Below are 14,677 nucleotides of genomic sequence, written 5' to 3'. Positions count from 1 at the left end.
CCTTCAAAGGCTCGAAAGGCGGCATCTGGAGAGCAATTAGAACCTTGTTCAGATCTCAGGGCTCTAACGGCCGCTTGTACGGAGTGCTGAGAAGACAAACTCCCCGTAGGAACGTGCGTACCTGAGGAAGTCGTCGTTTCTGAAAAAATACAGATAGCGCTGAGACTTGTCCCTAAAGGGAACTGAGCGACAACCCATTTTCCTACCTAGATTGCAGGAAGGAAGGAAACATAGACGATGCAACCGGCCAGGGAGAAACACCCTGCGCCGAGCACCGAGATAAGAACATCTTCCACGTCCTGTGGTCAATCTTGGCGGACGTTGGTATGCTAGCCTGTCTCATGGTGGCAACCACGTCCTGAGGTAATCCTGACGACACTAGGTTCCAGGACTCAATGCCACACCATCCGGTTGAGGGCCGTAGAATTCAAATGGAAGAATGGCCCTTGAGACAGCCAGTCTGATTGGTCTGGTAGTGCCCCCGGTTAGCCTACCGTGAGGCACCACAGAACCGAGTACCACAACATCCTCGGCCAATTTGTAGCGACGAGGATGGCGCGGCCGCAGTCGGTCTTGATCTAGCGCAGTACTCTGGGCAACAATGCCAGCGGTGGCACCTAAGGTAGCTGGAACTGCGACCAATGCTGAACTAAGGCGTTTGCCGCCAGAGCTCGATGATTGTGAAACCGTGCCATGAAGCTGGCACATTGTTGTCGTGCCGTGACGCCATTAGATCGACGTCCGGCCTCTGTCAGCGGCGCCAGATCTCCTGAAACCCGTCCGGGTGAGGAGACCATACTCTTTCGGCCACACCTCAGCGACTTAGGAAGTCAGCTTCCTAGTTTCCACACTGGGGATGTGAATTGTGGATATGGTGGATGCCGCGTCTTCCACCCACATCAGAACCTGCCGGACTTCCTGGAAGGCTTGCCGGTTGCGCGTTCTTCCTTGGTGGTTGATGTATGCCACCGCTGTGGAGCTGTCCGACTGAAGTCGGATATGCTTGCTTTCCAGCCGCTGTTGGAAGGATTGTAGGGCAAGATACACTGCTCTGTGTTCAAGAACATTGATCTGAAGAGTGGACTCTTGCTGAGTCCACGTACCCTGAGCGCTGTAGTGGAGAAAAACTGCTCCCCACCCTGATAGACTCGCGTCTGTCGTAACTATCGCCCAGGACGGGGATAGGAAGGACCTTCTTTTTGACCAAGAGGTGAGAAGAAGCCACCACCGTAGAGATTCCTTGGCCGCCTGAGAAAGAACGACGACTCTGTTGAGGGACGTCGACTCCTCGTCCCATTGGCGGAGAATGTCCCATTGTAGTGGACGCAGTAAAACTGCGCGAAAGGAACTGCCTCCATTGCTACCATCTTACGTAGGAAGTGCATGAGGCGTCTCAATGTGTGCGACTGGTTCTTAAAGAAGAGCTTGCAGCCCGTAGTGAATGCTGTTTGTCTAGCGGCAGCTTCACTATCGCTGAGAGAGTAAGAAACTCTATGCCTAGATATGTTATCGATAGGGTCGGGGTCGGATCTGACTTTAAAAAGTTGATGATCCACCCAAAACTCTAGAGAGTCTCCAGCGCAACGTTCGGGCAGTGTTGGCATGTTTCCTAAGAGAGTGCCTTGACAAGTAGATCGTCTAAATACGGGACCACAGAGTGACCCTGAGAGTGCAGGACTGTGACTACTGCTGCCCTGACCTTGGCGAAGACCAGTTGGACTGTCGCTAGCCGGAAGGTAGAGCTACGAACAGAGGGTGTTCGTCTCCTATAACGAAGCGTAGAAACGCTAGTGCTCTGGATCAATCGGCACGTGTGGATAAGCATCCTTGATGCCTAATGATGCTAGGAAATATCCTTGGGACCTTGAGGCGATGACATGGCGGAGGGATTCCATCCGGAACCGCCTGGTGTCCACGAGCTTGCTGAGCATTTTTAGATCCAGAACGGGACGGAACGGCCCGTTGTTATAGGTACCGCAAAGAATTTGGGGTAAAAACCGTGACCTTGTTCCTGAAGAGGAACGGGGGTCATCACTCTTTCTGCCTATAGAGTGCACCCTGTTTGCAGAAGAGCAGCGGCCCGGCCGGGAGGTGGAGAAATTCTGAAGAATCGAGTTGGAGGACGAGAAGTGAGCTCTATCCTGTACCCGTGAGACAGAATGTCTCACACTCAATGGTCATTGACCTATGGCAGCTAAATATCGCCAAGGCGGGAGAGCCTGCTGCCGACCGAGGCCGCAAGTCATGAGGAAGCCGCCTTGGAAGCGGGTTTTCAGACTGTCGCTTTTTTGGGCGAGACTGAGCCCGCTAAGAATCTTAGCTCCTCTGATCCTTTTGAGTCCACATTGGACGAGGAAAAATGGGACCTGCCCGAGCCTCGAAAAGGCCGAAAACCCCGACTGCCTCTTGCTCTGTTGGGGTTTGTTGTGTCCGGGCTGAGGAAAGGATGAATCCTTACCCCTGGACTGTTTGATGGTTACATCCAACGCTCACCAAACAGTCGGTCAGCAGAAAAAGGCAACTGGTTAGGCAACCTTTTTTGGAAGCAGAATCTGCCTTCCATTCACTTAACGAGCAGACCAGGCTCTGCTTAAAAACACGGAGTAGCGGAGGCTACCGCCGCACGGTTCGCAGAGTCCAGGACAACCTGAATCGCGTAAGAAACAAATGCAGACATTTGAGAGGTTAAGGATGCCACCTGCGGCACAGATGTACGTGTAACCGTGTCAATCTGTGTAAGACAAGCTGAAATAGCTTGGAGTGCCCCAAGGGAGAGAATGCCGGAGCCAACGGTGCGCCGACAGCCTCATAGATGGCTTTCGACCAGAGATCCATCTGTCTGTCAGTGGCATCTTTGAGTTTGCAGTTCCATCTCCCACTGCAACTATGGATCTAGCTACAAGCCTGGAGATTGGAGGATGCCGCTCGGGACATTGGGTCCAGTCCTTGACCAAGTCAGGGGACAGGGATAACGTGTATCCTAAGCCGTTTGGAGAAGCGCATATCTGGATAAGCGTGGTGTTCCTGGACTGCCTCTCTGAAGGCAGAGTGGTCCAGAAAAATACGTGAAGCTGACTCCTCCACTGGAGGAGCTGTGAGAAATAACCCACATTCTATAGATGGACGCTATAAGATTATTTACTATGGCGTCACAATCAGGTGTATCCAGATTGAAAGCGGTCTCAGGATCAGAATCCTGAGCCGCTACTTCCGCCTCATTACACAGAGAGTCCTTCTGCTAGGACCCTGATGAAACCGAGGCCGCTCATAGCGAGCCCACTTAGGCTGTCTGGGACTGACGTCCGTGCAGAGCCGTGACTCTGGGATGCGTGTGACATTCCCGGAGCTGTTAGTTATTCACACTGAGGGGGGCCATGGATCAATGATTCAATAGTGCCCATATTGTGAGAGACATGTCCGGACTGCTAGGCTTCTAGTATGATAGCCATAGTCTCAGAAAAACTGTCAGTAAATACTGCAGACACCGTCCTCATCCCCTGGCCATTAGTGCATACAATGGGAGTCTATGTACCAGCCGGCCGTATAGCCGTACATGCTGTACCAGCTGTATAGAAAAACATGTGGTTCTGCACCTTTGTTTTACACAGAGAATATGCTGATAACTCCTCCGCATAATCCAGGAGGGTATATACAACGTGCGACCAAACAGTGCAATGTATATAGTACAAGCATATCTATAAGTGCACTTCTGCACTAGTGGGGTTAGCACCACAGGTGCTGCTTAACGCCTGTTACAGCGATTGTGTGACTATCAGAATGCCAGGGCCTTCCACACTTGTCTCTGTATCTACAGAAACTGACACTAATGGCTGCCGGTGTCCTTGTAGAGAAGGAAGCCGTGGGCGTGCCTGAGAAAGTGCGGGAATCCGGACTCACAGTGCACACAGTGAGAGGGGTGGAGTATGCAAAACATACTCCAGCTCTCAGCTCTGCTCTATGCAGCGTCACGCCCCTACCCTGACTGTCAGGGCTGTGGGCGGTAACGAAGGGAGCTAGGCCCAGAAGCCGGGGACTCGAGTTAACAGCGCGGCCGCCGTAAAAGCGCGGGCCGCGCTGAAGTCCCCGGCGCACCACAAGTGCCAGCCGCGCCGCAGTTCCAGCGGCCGGCGCGACCGATTCATAGAAGTGGCCAGCGTCCCGCCCCTCTCCTGACTGGCAGGTCTGGGGGCGGGAACGAACGGAAGCAGGCCGCAAAAGCCGGGGACTCTAGTTATCAGCGCGGCCGCCGTAAAAGCGCGGGCCGCGCTGAAGTCCCCGGCGCACCACAAGTGCCAGCCGCGCCGCTGCCAGCGGCCGGCGCGACCGATTCCTGGAAGTGGCCAGCGTCCCGCCCCTCTCCTGACTGGCAGGTCTGGGGGCGGGAACGAACGGAAGCAGGCCGCAAAAGCCGGGGACTCTAGTTATCAGCGCGGCCGCCGTAAAAGCGCAGGCCGCGCTGAAGTCCCCGGCGCACTACAAGTGCCAGCCGCGCCGCAGTCCCAGCGGCCGGCGCGACCAATTCCCATAAGTGAGCCTGCTTCAGCAAAGCTGAATGAGGCCATGGCACAGGCGCCGCAGCGCTGATGTCCCCCGGCGCACTACAACACCCAGCATGCTGCGGTGTGAGCGCCAAATGCACGGGGACACAGAGTACCTTGAGGAAGCAGGGCCATGTCCCTGATGTACTCCGCTCCATCCAGCATCTTCTCCAGGGGCTGTAGATGGAGCACGGTCTCAGTGCCTGGAGACCGGTAAATCCCACTTCACCCAGAGCCCTGTAAAAAGGGATGGGGAAGGAATCAGCATGTGGGCTCCTGCCGCCGTACCCGCAATGGGTACCTCAACCTTACAAACACCTCCGACATACAGTGGGGTGAGAAGGGAGCATGCTGGGGACACTATATGTGTCCTCTTTTCTTCCATCCGACATAGTCAGCAGCTGCTGCTGACTAAAAAGTGGAGCTATGCGTGGATGTGTTGCCTCCTTCGCACAAAGCACAAAACTGGTGAGCCAGTGATCCCACTGGGGGTGTATAGCCAGAAGGGGAGGGGCCTTACACTTTTAAGTGTAATACTTTGTGTGGCCTCCAGAGGCAATAGCTATACACCCAATTGTCTGGGTCTCCCAATGGAGCGACAAAGAAATAAAAAAGTTACAGCTCTCAGAAGGGGAGGAAAAAAGAAGAACTGAAAAATGTCCGGGGTGAAAGGGTTAAGCAACCATATGCAACATGTAAGAGCTGACATCTTTTGAACCTAAGAAGCTTCCGTAGAAATAGAGATTTAGGACAATCCATGGTGCACAGTTGGGCTAGGAGGGAGGGAAGGTTTTTTTCTTCACTTAAAAAGGTGGAAGAACAAAAGATACACAGTCATAGTTGAAGGAACTGTTCCCAAAGAGGAGTGAAAATAAAGATTGTTCCTATTAATATACTAGCTCCAAGCTGTTATATTACTGCCTTATCCCAAGGGTTATTTTATAGCTTTACTGCTGAGAATTACCTTTGCAGGTTCATTATATTGCGCATGTATGTAAATACGCTCCATAACCCGGGGAGAGAAAAAAAAAAAAAAAAAAAAAGAAGGATAAGGTGACGAATAATGTCCAATAAAGTATACGATTATAGCGCAGAAATCTATTACGGTATGCTATACATAAGGGCAAGAAGCAGTTTAAAAATGAACCATGAGGGTTACTACACGACTATAATCCGAACACATGGAAATGTATCTCTGGAGGACGAGGAAGGTGGAAGCTGCACAGAGCTGATGGTGAAAAGAACATCATGGGCACATCTCAGGAAAGTACAATTACAGAATTACAGCAACGGATTCTGGACACACAAGACGTGATTTGGTTCTTATTGGAATTATGGCCCCTATAAGGTGCTCTACTTGACTGGGAAAGTCATTTTGTGCTGACAGACGCCCTAAATCCTGTGTCCATTACTCCTTTATCTACAGATGCGTGTGATCTGTCTAAAGGCCCCTTTACACACAGACTTTCAGCGATCCCACCAGCGATACCAACCTGGCCGGGATCGCTACAAAGTCTCTGGTGAGTCTCTGGTGAGCTGTCAAACAGGCAAACCTGGCCAACGACGCAACAGCGATCCGGACCTGCAGAACGACCTAGCTAGTCAAACACTGGAAACGAGTGATGTGTCACAATGTCTGTCAATCACTATTCTCTGTCAGTCGGTCTCTCCCTCTCGGTCTCTATTCTCTCTCTGTCGGTCCGTCACTATCTCTGTCCCTCTCTCACAGTCTGTCGGTCATTTTCCCCTCCTCTCTCATACTCGCCGATCCCCGGCGCGGCGCTGCACGGCATTTACACTGCTGCGGCGGCTTTTACTATTTTGAAAAAGCCGGCCGCTCATTAAACAATTTCGTATTCCCTACTTTCCCCGCCCACAGGCGTTTATGATTGGTTGCAGTGAGACACGCCCCCACGCTGAGTGACAGCTGTCTCACTGCACCCAATCACAGCAGCCGGTGGGCGTGTCTATACTGTGCAGTGATATAAATAAATAATTTAAAAAACCGGCGTGCGGCCCCCCCAATTTTAATACCAGCCAGATAAAGCCATACGGCTGCAGGCTGGTATTCTCAGGATGGGGAGCCCCACGTTATGGGGAGTCCCCCAGCCTAACAATATCAGTCAGCAGCCGCCCAGAATTACCGCATACATTATATGCGCCAGTTCTGGGACTGTACCCGGCTCTTCCCGATTTGCCCTGGTGCGTTGGCAAATCGGGGTAATAAGGAGTTATTGGCAGCCCATAGCTGCCACTAAATCCTAGATTAATCATGTCAGGCGTCTCCCCGAGATACCTTCCATGATTGATCTGTAAGTTACAGAAAATAAACACACACACACACACACACACACACACACACACACACACACACACACACACACACACACACAAAAGCCCTCCATGTCCGGCGTAATCCACGGACCTCCAGCGTCTCTTCCAGCTCTGCTGCATGCAGGTGACAGGAGCAGCAGAAGACACCGCCGCTCCTGTCACCTCCACGCAGCTAATGAAGACAGCCGCGCGATCAGCTGAGCTGTCACTGAGGTTACCCGCTGTCACTGGATCCAGCGGTGGATGCAGCGGTGGCTGCGGGTAACCTCAGTGACCGCTCAGCTGATCGCGCTACTCACTTCATTTGCTGCGTGGAGCTGACCGGAGCGGCGGTGAGTAGCACAATCAGCTGAGCTGTCACTGAGGTTACCCGCGGCCACCGCTGCATCCACCGCTGGATCCAGTGAAAGCGGGTAACCTCAGTGACAGCTCAGTCGATCGCGCAGCTGTCTTCATTAGCTGCGTGGAGGTGACAGGAGCGGCGGTGTCTTCTGCTGCTCCTGTCACCTGCATGCAGCAGAGCTGGATGCGACGCTGGAGGTCCGTGGATTACGCCGGACATGGAGGGCTTTTTGGGGCTGATTAAATTGGTTACGAGGGAATTGGTTTGTGTTTTTTATTTCTAATAAATGATTTTTTCCAGTTGTGTGTGTTTATTTACTGTAATTTACAGATTAATCATGGAAGGTATCTCGGGGAGACGCCTGACATGATTAATCTAGGACTTATTGGCAGCTATGGGCTGCCAATAACTCCTTATTACCCCGATTTGCCAACGCACCAGGGCAAATCGGGAAGAACCGGGTACAGTCCCAGAACTGTCGCATATAATGTATGCGGCAATTCTGGGCGGCTGCTGACTGATATTGTTAGGCTGGGGGGCTCCCCATAACGTGGAGCTCCCCATCCTGAGAATACCAGCCTTCAGCCGTATGGCTTTATCTGGCTGGTATTAAAATTGGGGGGGGACCGCACGCCGTTTTTTTAATTTATTTAATTATTTATTTCACTGCACAGTATAGACATGCCCACCGGCTGCTGTGATTGGGTGCAGTGAGACACCTGTCACTCAGCGTGGGGGCGTGTCTCACTGCAACCAATCATAGGCGCCTGTGGGCGGGGAAAGTAGGGAATACGAAATTGTTTAATGAGCGGCCGGCTTTTTCAAAATAGTAAAAGCCGCCGCAGCAGTGTGAATGCCGTGCAGCGCCGCGCCGGGGATCGGTGAGTATGAGAGAGGAGGGGAAAATGACCGACAGACTGTGAGAGAGGGACAGAGATAGTGACGGACCGACAGAGAGAGAATAGAGACCGACTGACAGAGAATAGTGATTGACAGATATTGTGACACATCACTCGTTTCCAGTGTTTTAAGTCCCCTTTACACACTGAGACTTTCTAGAGATCATGCTGCACAGCGGGAAACAAAAGGACCAAAGAATGGTCCTGAATGATTTGTAGCGATCAGCAACTTCACAGCAGGGGCCAGGTCGCTGATGTGTTTCACACACTGCAATGTCGCTGGGGAGGTCGCTATTACGTCACAAAACCGGTGACGTTACAGCGATGTCGTTTGCGATGTTGCAGTGTGTAAAGCCACCTTAAGATGTCTCATGGTTAGGAATGGTCACACTTCTTACCTGGGATGAATCCATTTAGATCAGGCTGAATGTTCTTGAACTGATTGACATAATACTGCCTTTGTTCATCAGTTATCTTCCAGGGATCGTCATAACTACTGGATTGTCTACGGATTTCCTTTGTGGTGGTAGCAGAGGCCACAGTGCGTACAGTTGTCTGGTCCTGGAATTACAGGTTAATCCTTCCCTATTAATCATTGAGATTATTAGAAATGGAGGGAGAGATAGACCTACTCGACTGGAGAAAGCACAAAAGGTTATTGACACATTAACAAAGTCAGTGTGCAGGTAGAAGCTTAAGAAAATAGATCCTTAAAGAAAAAATAAAAGCCACTTGTGTGGAAGCAGAACTGAATCAAAAACATTTCGAAAAGAAAAAGACTTAAAAGCACAAAGTATACAGTGAATGGATTAGTCATGCATGCCTTTACATGTAACGTAGAAAGATCACAAGCAGGTGGAACCCAGGGAACACAAGCAATAGAAAACTAAACCACAAATCTACAGACAATGGAGCACATAAGGCGAAGCTCACACTTCCGTTGTTTTGCATCCGTCACAATCAGTTGCGTGACTAATGCAAAGGATGTTTCAGATAGTGGCACAAGTGATGTGACTGATGCTGCAAAAAAATATATATAAAAAATCAGTTTCTTTTTTACTGTTTTACCAGCGGCCGCCTTTTGTGAACGATCAGCTGATCTTTCACAGCCAGCTGCCGGCCGATCAGCCGATCGCTCACAAAAAGGAGGCCGCCGGCTGATCGCTCACAAAAAGGAGGCCGCCGGCTGATCGCTCACAAAAAGGAGGCCGCCGGCTGATCGCTCACAAAAAGGAGGCCGCCGGCTGATCGCTCACAAAAAGGAGGCCGCCGGCTGATCGCTCACAAAAAGGAGGCCGCCGGCTGATCGCTCACAAAAAGGAGGCCGCCGGCTAATCGCTCATTCACATTACATTCAGCGTTGCTCCCACCTGACAGTCAGTCAGTAAACGACCGATCCGTCAGGCGGCGGATGCAACGCATCCGTCGCTAATAGAAGTCTATATGGAAAAAAACGGATTACCGCAAAATATTTTGCAGGATACCATAATTTCTCAAGGCAAAAGATGCAAAACAACATAAGTGTGAAAGCAGCCCAAGATTAATCATTTTATAGTGTTGAAATAACACCAATTAACCAAAATGATAAAAGTTGAGAAAATTATGAAAATAATACACTGGTCTAAATTCATGGTCTCATTAATACAAATTAGCATTGAAGTGTAGTGTGTATGTATATACACATTTAAGGACTTTTAAAATCGCCTCATACACTAATTATTGTTTACTTGTAAATCAAAATAGGTACTAATCATACGAATGGGAGACTAACGCTTATTCCCACGTTATACATTCACGGCCCAGCCGCAGGGTGCTCAGACGATTTCACAACTCCCATTGGGGTGAACAGAGCGATGTGCTCATGTGGTATCTCTCAATTACAGTGGCTCACTCACTGGACAGGTTGGGGACCCCCTCTGTGGAGCTAGAGGTGGGTCCCTATATAATCAGACATCTACGTTATTATATCTGGTGGCCATACCATAATTTGTAATTCGGGATATTGCATTTAAATCCAAGCAGGAATAGATTACGTAGAAAATATTTCTTGTATGTTTTCTGGTTAAAACCTCTTATCACTTTAGAGAGCACTTAAAAAGCCTGTAAAAATACAAATTTTTGTACTCGCCATAAAATCTTCTCCAGCTAAATACAATGGGGTACACAAAACTTCATGGGTATAGGCCCTGCCCTTAGGAGGCCAGTAGAAAATTTGTTGACTTTGCCCAGTGGTCTGTATCCTCTCTTTCCATTAGGCAAAAGAACTAGCAGACTCCCAAAAATCTGCAATAAACAACATGACCTGGACCCAAGAAGAGAACAATGCACAAAAAAGGAACCCAGAATTATCCACAGGACGGTAACATTTAATAGTGTGAATTTGTGTCTTTCAAAAGTATTCGACAAGAAAATTCTACAGTGAGAAAAAACAAAAATCCAACTTTCTCTATACTGGGGTGGACACCGCACAGGAGGATATCAAAGGGGTGGAAAACAGGTGGCCTGCATGGTCAACTAACACACAGCAGAGTGTACTACTTAGCGTCACAACTCTACCCTTGGCCTTCTAGTGCTCCACATTCACAAACATAATCCCCTTTGAAATGGTCTTGAAGGACTCCAGACTCCATGCATGGCCTGTTTGACATCACAAAACACTTAAATGCTGGAAGGCTTCCATTACCAATATGAAGCGTTGACCAGACACAGGAAATGCAAAGAACGCTCCTGTGAAAGGGAATGAGAAAAGCAAAGAAGAAAAGCAAGAATAATGTGTTCAATGATGTGGTAGGCCGAGGTCTTGCCCTGATGGAGAACAAGGAAAGGGGTCTTTCAGGAGAGAGCAGGTAGTTACAACACCCTGCAAATGGAGACGATAGCCACCAGAAACGTCACTTCCTAGGAAAGAAATTTAGGAGAAATATGGCAGAGGTCCTGAAGCACAGAAAACATGTTGCAGAGTGCTGTGAAAAAGAATGGAAATGGCAGAAACCTAACCATTAAGGAAAGATAAGAATAAAGCACCGGATGAAGGGGACGTACCGTGCCAGAAACGCGTTGTGCGATTAAATTGTCAAAACCTCCTGGTCAGTGTGGTGAGATCTACACAGCACCCGGATTACCACCCTTTTTTGCATTTGAATTGTGACCATTAATGAAGACATTGTTGAGGCATGAATTGGAAAAAACAAAAAAAAAAAAAAAAACACTAACGAGAGCAAATCCTAGGGGTGGAGCACGCCATGGTTTAAGCATTCAAATCAGAAAAGCCCCTAGATATCAGAACTTTAGTCTCAACAGCCAGCCTATTTAATACAGCTGAAGTAAAATGGGAAAATAGACTAAAGGAGGTCAGGACAAAAATGAAGAGGTCATGGAAGCTTCAGCAACCAATGATGGCGCCGGGAGTCAGCACGTGCGCATATGTTACTCTTGGATGAGAGCTCCATTTGCGCATGCGCCGCTCTAGGCGCCATCATTTGAACCAAGACCACAGACACACTGGGACACTCACCGAGCCGGCCTGACCCGCCGCGGCTCACGCCACCAACCTGCTGCTGCCAGCACAATCTCTGCCTCCTGTAACCCCTCTTCACCACCACTGCTGTGCCCCTCTGGTAAGAAAACACCGGATTATCAGATGAACCCCATTTTTATTTTATTTTTTTTACTTTTTTTATCTTTAAATTTGGGGTGCGTCTTATAAAACGAAAAATACGGTATATTATGGAACCTCGTGCTTAGGTTTTATTAAAGCCACTCATGCCAGTTCTTGAACCAGCAAAAATGGAGGAAGATCTTTAGAAGAGCCATAATCCTGGATCCAGAGTTTAACTGCTGAAGAAATCCACTGCCCATTTTTCCACCCCAAGTATGTAAACTACAAAGAGCGCTGGGACACAAGGTTCCCACCTACAGAAGGATTCTAACAGCTGTCCTCACAGCAGAGGGACTCCTGGGGCCCCTTCACCCCCCCCCCCCCCCCTCCCCAAGGATCAAGCATTGCACACAGGACTGTTCTGGAGAGGAAGGAGATGGGACCAGTGGGAGAAAGCCAAATCTCTGAATGAAAAATAAAAAGGCAAACCATTTCCCAACCTGAAAGTAGCCTTCTGATATATATATTATATATATATTATATATTTTTTATATAATCCCCTTCATCCTGGTATAACCCCATGTTAATATATACTGCTATCCTGGTATGTGCTGCCATCCTGCTATTTACGTCATCCTGGCATATGGCCGCATCCTGTCCTGCTATATACCCAATCCTGGCATATGGCCTCATCCTGCTATATACGCCATCATCCTGCTATATACGCCATCATCCTGCTCATATACCCCCATCCTGTGACACACACATAAAAAAAAAAAAAAAAAAGTTTGTACTCACCTTTCCTCGCTCCACGCAGAATCGCTCCTCCTCCAGTCAGTGCTGGCAGCGCTGTGTGGAGCCGGCCACAATCCCTGCAGCACCGCAATCTTCTCCAGTCTGTGCTGGTGCGGCTGCGTGTGGACACGTGCGCACAGCGATGACGTCATCGCTCTGAGCACCGCTAGTCTCCACACAGCGCGGCCGGCAGACAGGAGGAGATCGCGGTGCTGCAGGGGAACAGTGAGTATGCTGTACTGATCACTGCACCCCTCGCTGATGATTATGCACGGGGAGCAGTGAATACAGCCGCACATGATCACTCCAGGCTGCAGTTGCCAGGGATGATCACGGCCGGCTGTTTACTATGCGCATCCCCCACTCATCATCCCGCCCACCTGTCAGCGTCGACTTCATCGCTGAGAGATGATGGGTGGGAGGATGGGTGTGCATATGTAATGAGTGGGTCCATGTGGTCACGACAGGCGCTGCTACAGCCTGCTCATGCCACCGATGGCCCGCTCCACCGCAGCACCCTCATTCGCCACAGCCCTATATTCAGACCATAAGACACACCCACCACTTTCCCCCAACATTTGGGGGGAAAAAAGTGCGTCTTATGGTCCGAAAAATACGGTACTTCTGTTGAGGAAAAAGACAGAAAAGGACACCTCTCTGGGACTGTCAGGTCTGAGAACATCTATATTTTTTGGGAGTAAGCACTTCTTTTTACCACATGACTTCAGAGACGATCTCATCCAGATCCAAAGTGTTCCTCTTACAGAGCGAAAACCAAGAAATGTTTTTTTGGCACATCTGGGAAGATCTAGCCAAAAACAACAGGAATGGAAACGGCCTTTGTCTTAGAGAGCTGGCCACAAGGCATGCAGACTCAAAAGGCCTTGCAAGAAACAAAATAATGTGGCATGCAGCAATAGAGAGAAATGGTCTAGTAGATTCTCCTATGGTTTCTATAATGGAGTTGAAAAAATGTCAGAAATAAGTGCTAAAAAATATGCTAAATAAAAAGACAACAAGTGTGCATGTAAAATTAAAGACACTAAATGTCAGAAATAAGTGCTAAAAAAAAGGGAATTTTGTTTACTTATCGTAAATTCCTTTTCTTCTAGCTCCTATTGGGAGACCCAGACAATTGGGTGTATAGCTTCTGCCTCCGGAGGCCACACAAAGTATTACACTTTTAAAAAAGTGTAACCCCTCCCCTCTGCCTATACACCCTCCCGTGGATCACGGGCTCCTCAGTTTTGGTGCAAAAGCAGGAAGGAGAAAACTTATAAATTGGTCTAGGGTAAATTCAATCCGAAGGATGTTCGGAGAACTGAAAACCATGAACCAAAAGAATAAATCAACATCAACAACATGTGTACACAAAAGTACAACCAGCCCGAAGGGCACAGGGGTGGGTGCTGGGTCTCCCAATAGGAGCTAGAAGAAAAGGAATTTACGGTAAGTAAACAAAATTCCCTTTTTCTTTGTCGCTCCATTGGGAGACCCAGACAATTGGAACGTCCAAGAGCAGTCCCTGGGTGGATAAAAGAATACCTCAATAAAAGGAGCCGAAGAACGGCCCCCTCTTACAGGTGGGCAACCGCCGCCTGGAGGACTCGCCTACCTAGACTGGCGTCTGCCGAAGCATAGGCATGCACTTGATAGTGCTTCGTGAAAGTGTGCAGACTAGACCACGTAGCTGCCTGACACCTGCTGAGCCGTCGCCCGGTGCCGCAAAGCCCAGGACGCACCTACGGCTCTGGTAGAATAGGCTTTCAACCCTGAAGGAAGTGGAAGCCCAGAAGAACGGTAGGCCTCGAGAATCGGTTCTTTGATCCACCGAGCCAAGGTTGACTTGGAGGCCTGAGTGCCCTTACGCTGGCCAGTGACAAGGACATAGAGCGCGTCTGAACGGCGCAGGGGCGCCGTGCGAGACACGTAGAACCGGAGTGCTCTCACTAGATCCAAAGAGTGCAAATCCTTTTCACACTGGTGAATTGGATTAGGGCAAAAGGAAGGCAAGGACATATCCTGATTTAGATGAAAAGGGGATACCACCTTAGGGAGAAATTCCGGGACAGGACGCAGAACCACCTTATCCTGGTGGAAAACCAGGAAGGGGGTTTTGCATGACAGCGCTGCAAGCTCAGACACTCTCCGAAGTGATGTGACTGCCACC

At 49.4% G+C, this 14,677-nt stretch overlaps 1 protein-coding gene across 4 annotated transcripts in view; it reads right to left on the bottom strand.

Annotated features, from left to right (window-relative positions):
* Nucleotides 1-14,677, bottom strand: part of REPS1 (RALBP1 associated Eps domain containing 1) — a 161,950-nt gene that overhangs the window by 81,915 nt on the left and 65,358 nt on the right. For all 4 annotated transcript variants that reach the window (XM_075339820.1, XM_075339821.1, XM_075339823.1 and 1 more), the window contains exon 6: nucleotides 8,513-8,675. In XM_075339820.1, coding sequence (XP_075195935.1) covers nucleotides 8,513-8,675 — 163 coding nt within the window. The remainder of the gene's footprint in view (nucleotides 1-8,512; nucleotides 8,676-14,677) is intronic.

The sequence above is a fragment of the Anomaloglossus baeobatrachus genome, chromosome 3, assembly GCF_048569485.1.
Source record: "Anomaloglossus baeobatrachus isolate aAnoBae1 chromosome 3, aAnoBae1.hap1, whole genome shotgun sequence".
Lineage (NCBI taxonomy): Eukaryota > Metazoa > Chordata > Amphibia > Anura > Aromobatidae > Anomaloglossus > Anomaloglossus baeobatrachus.
This window is presented reverse-complemented; position numbering and strand designations above follow the sequence as displayed.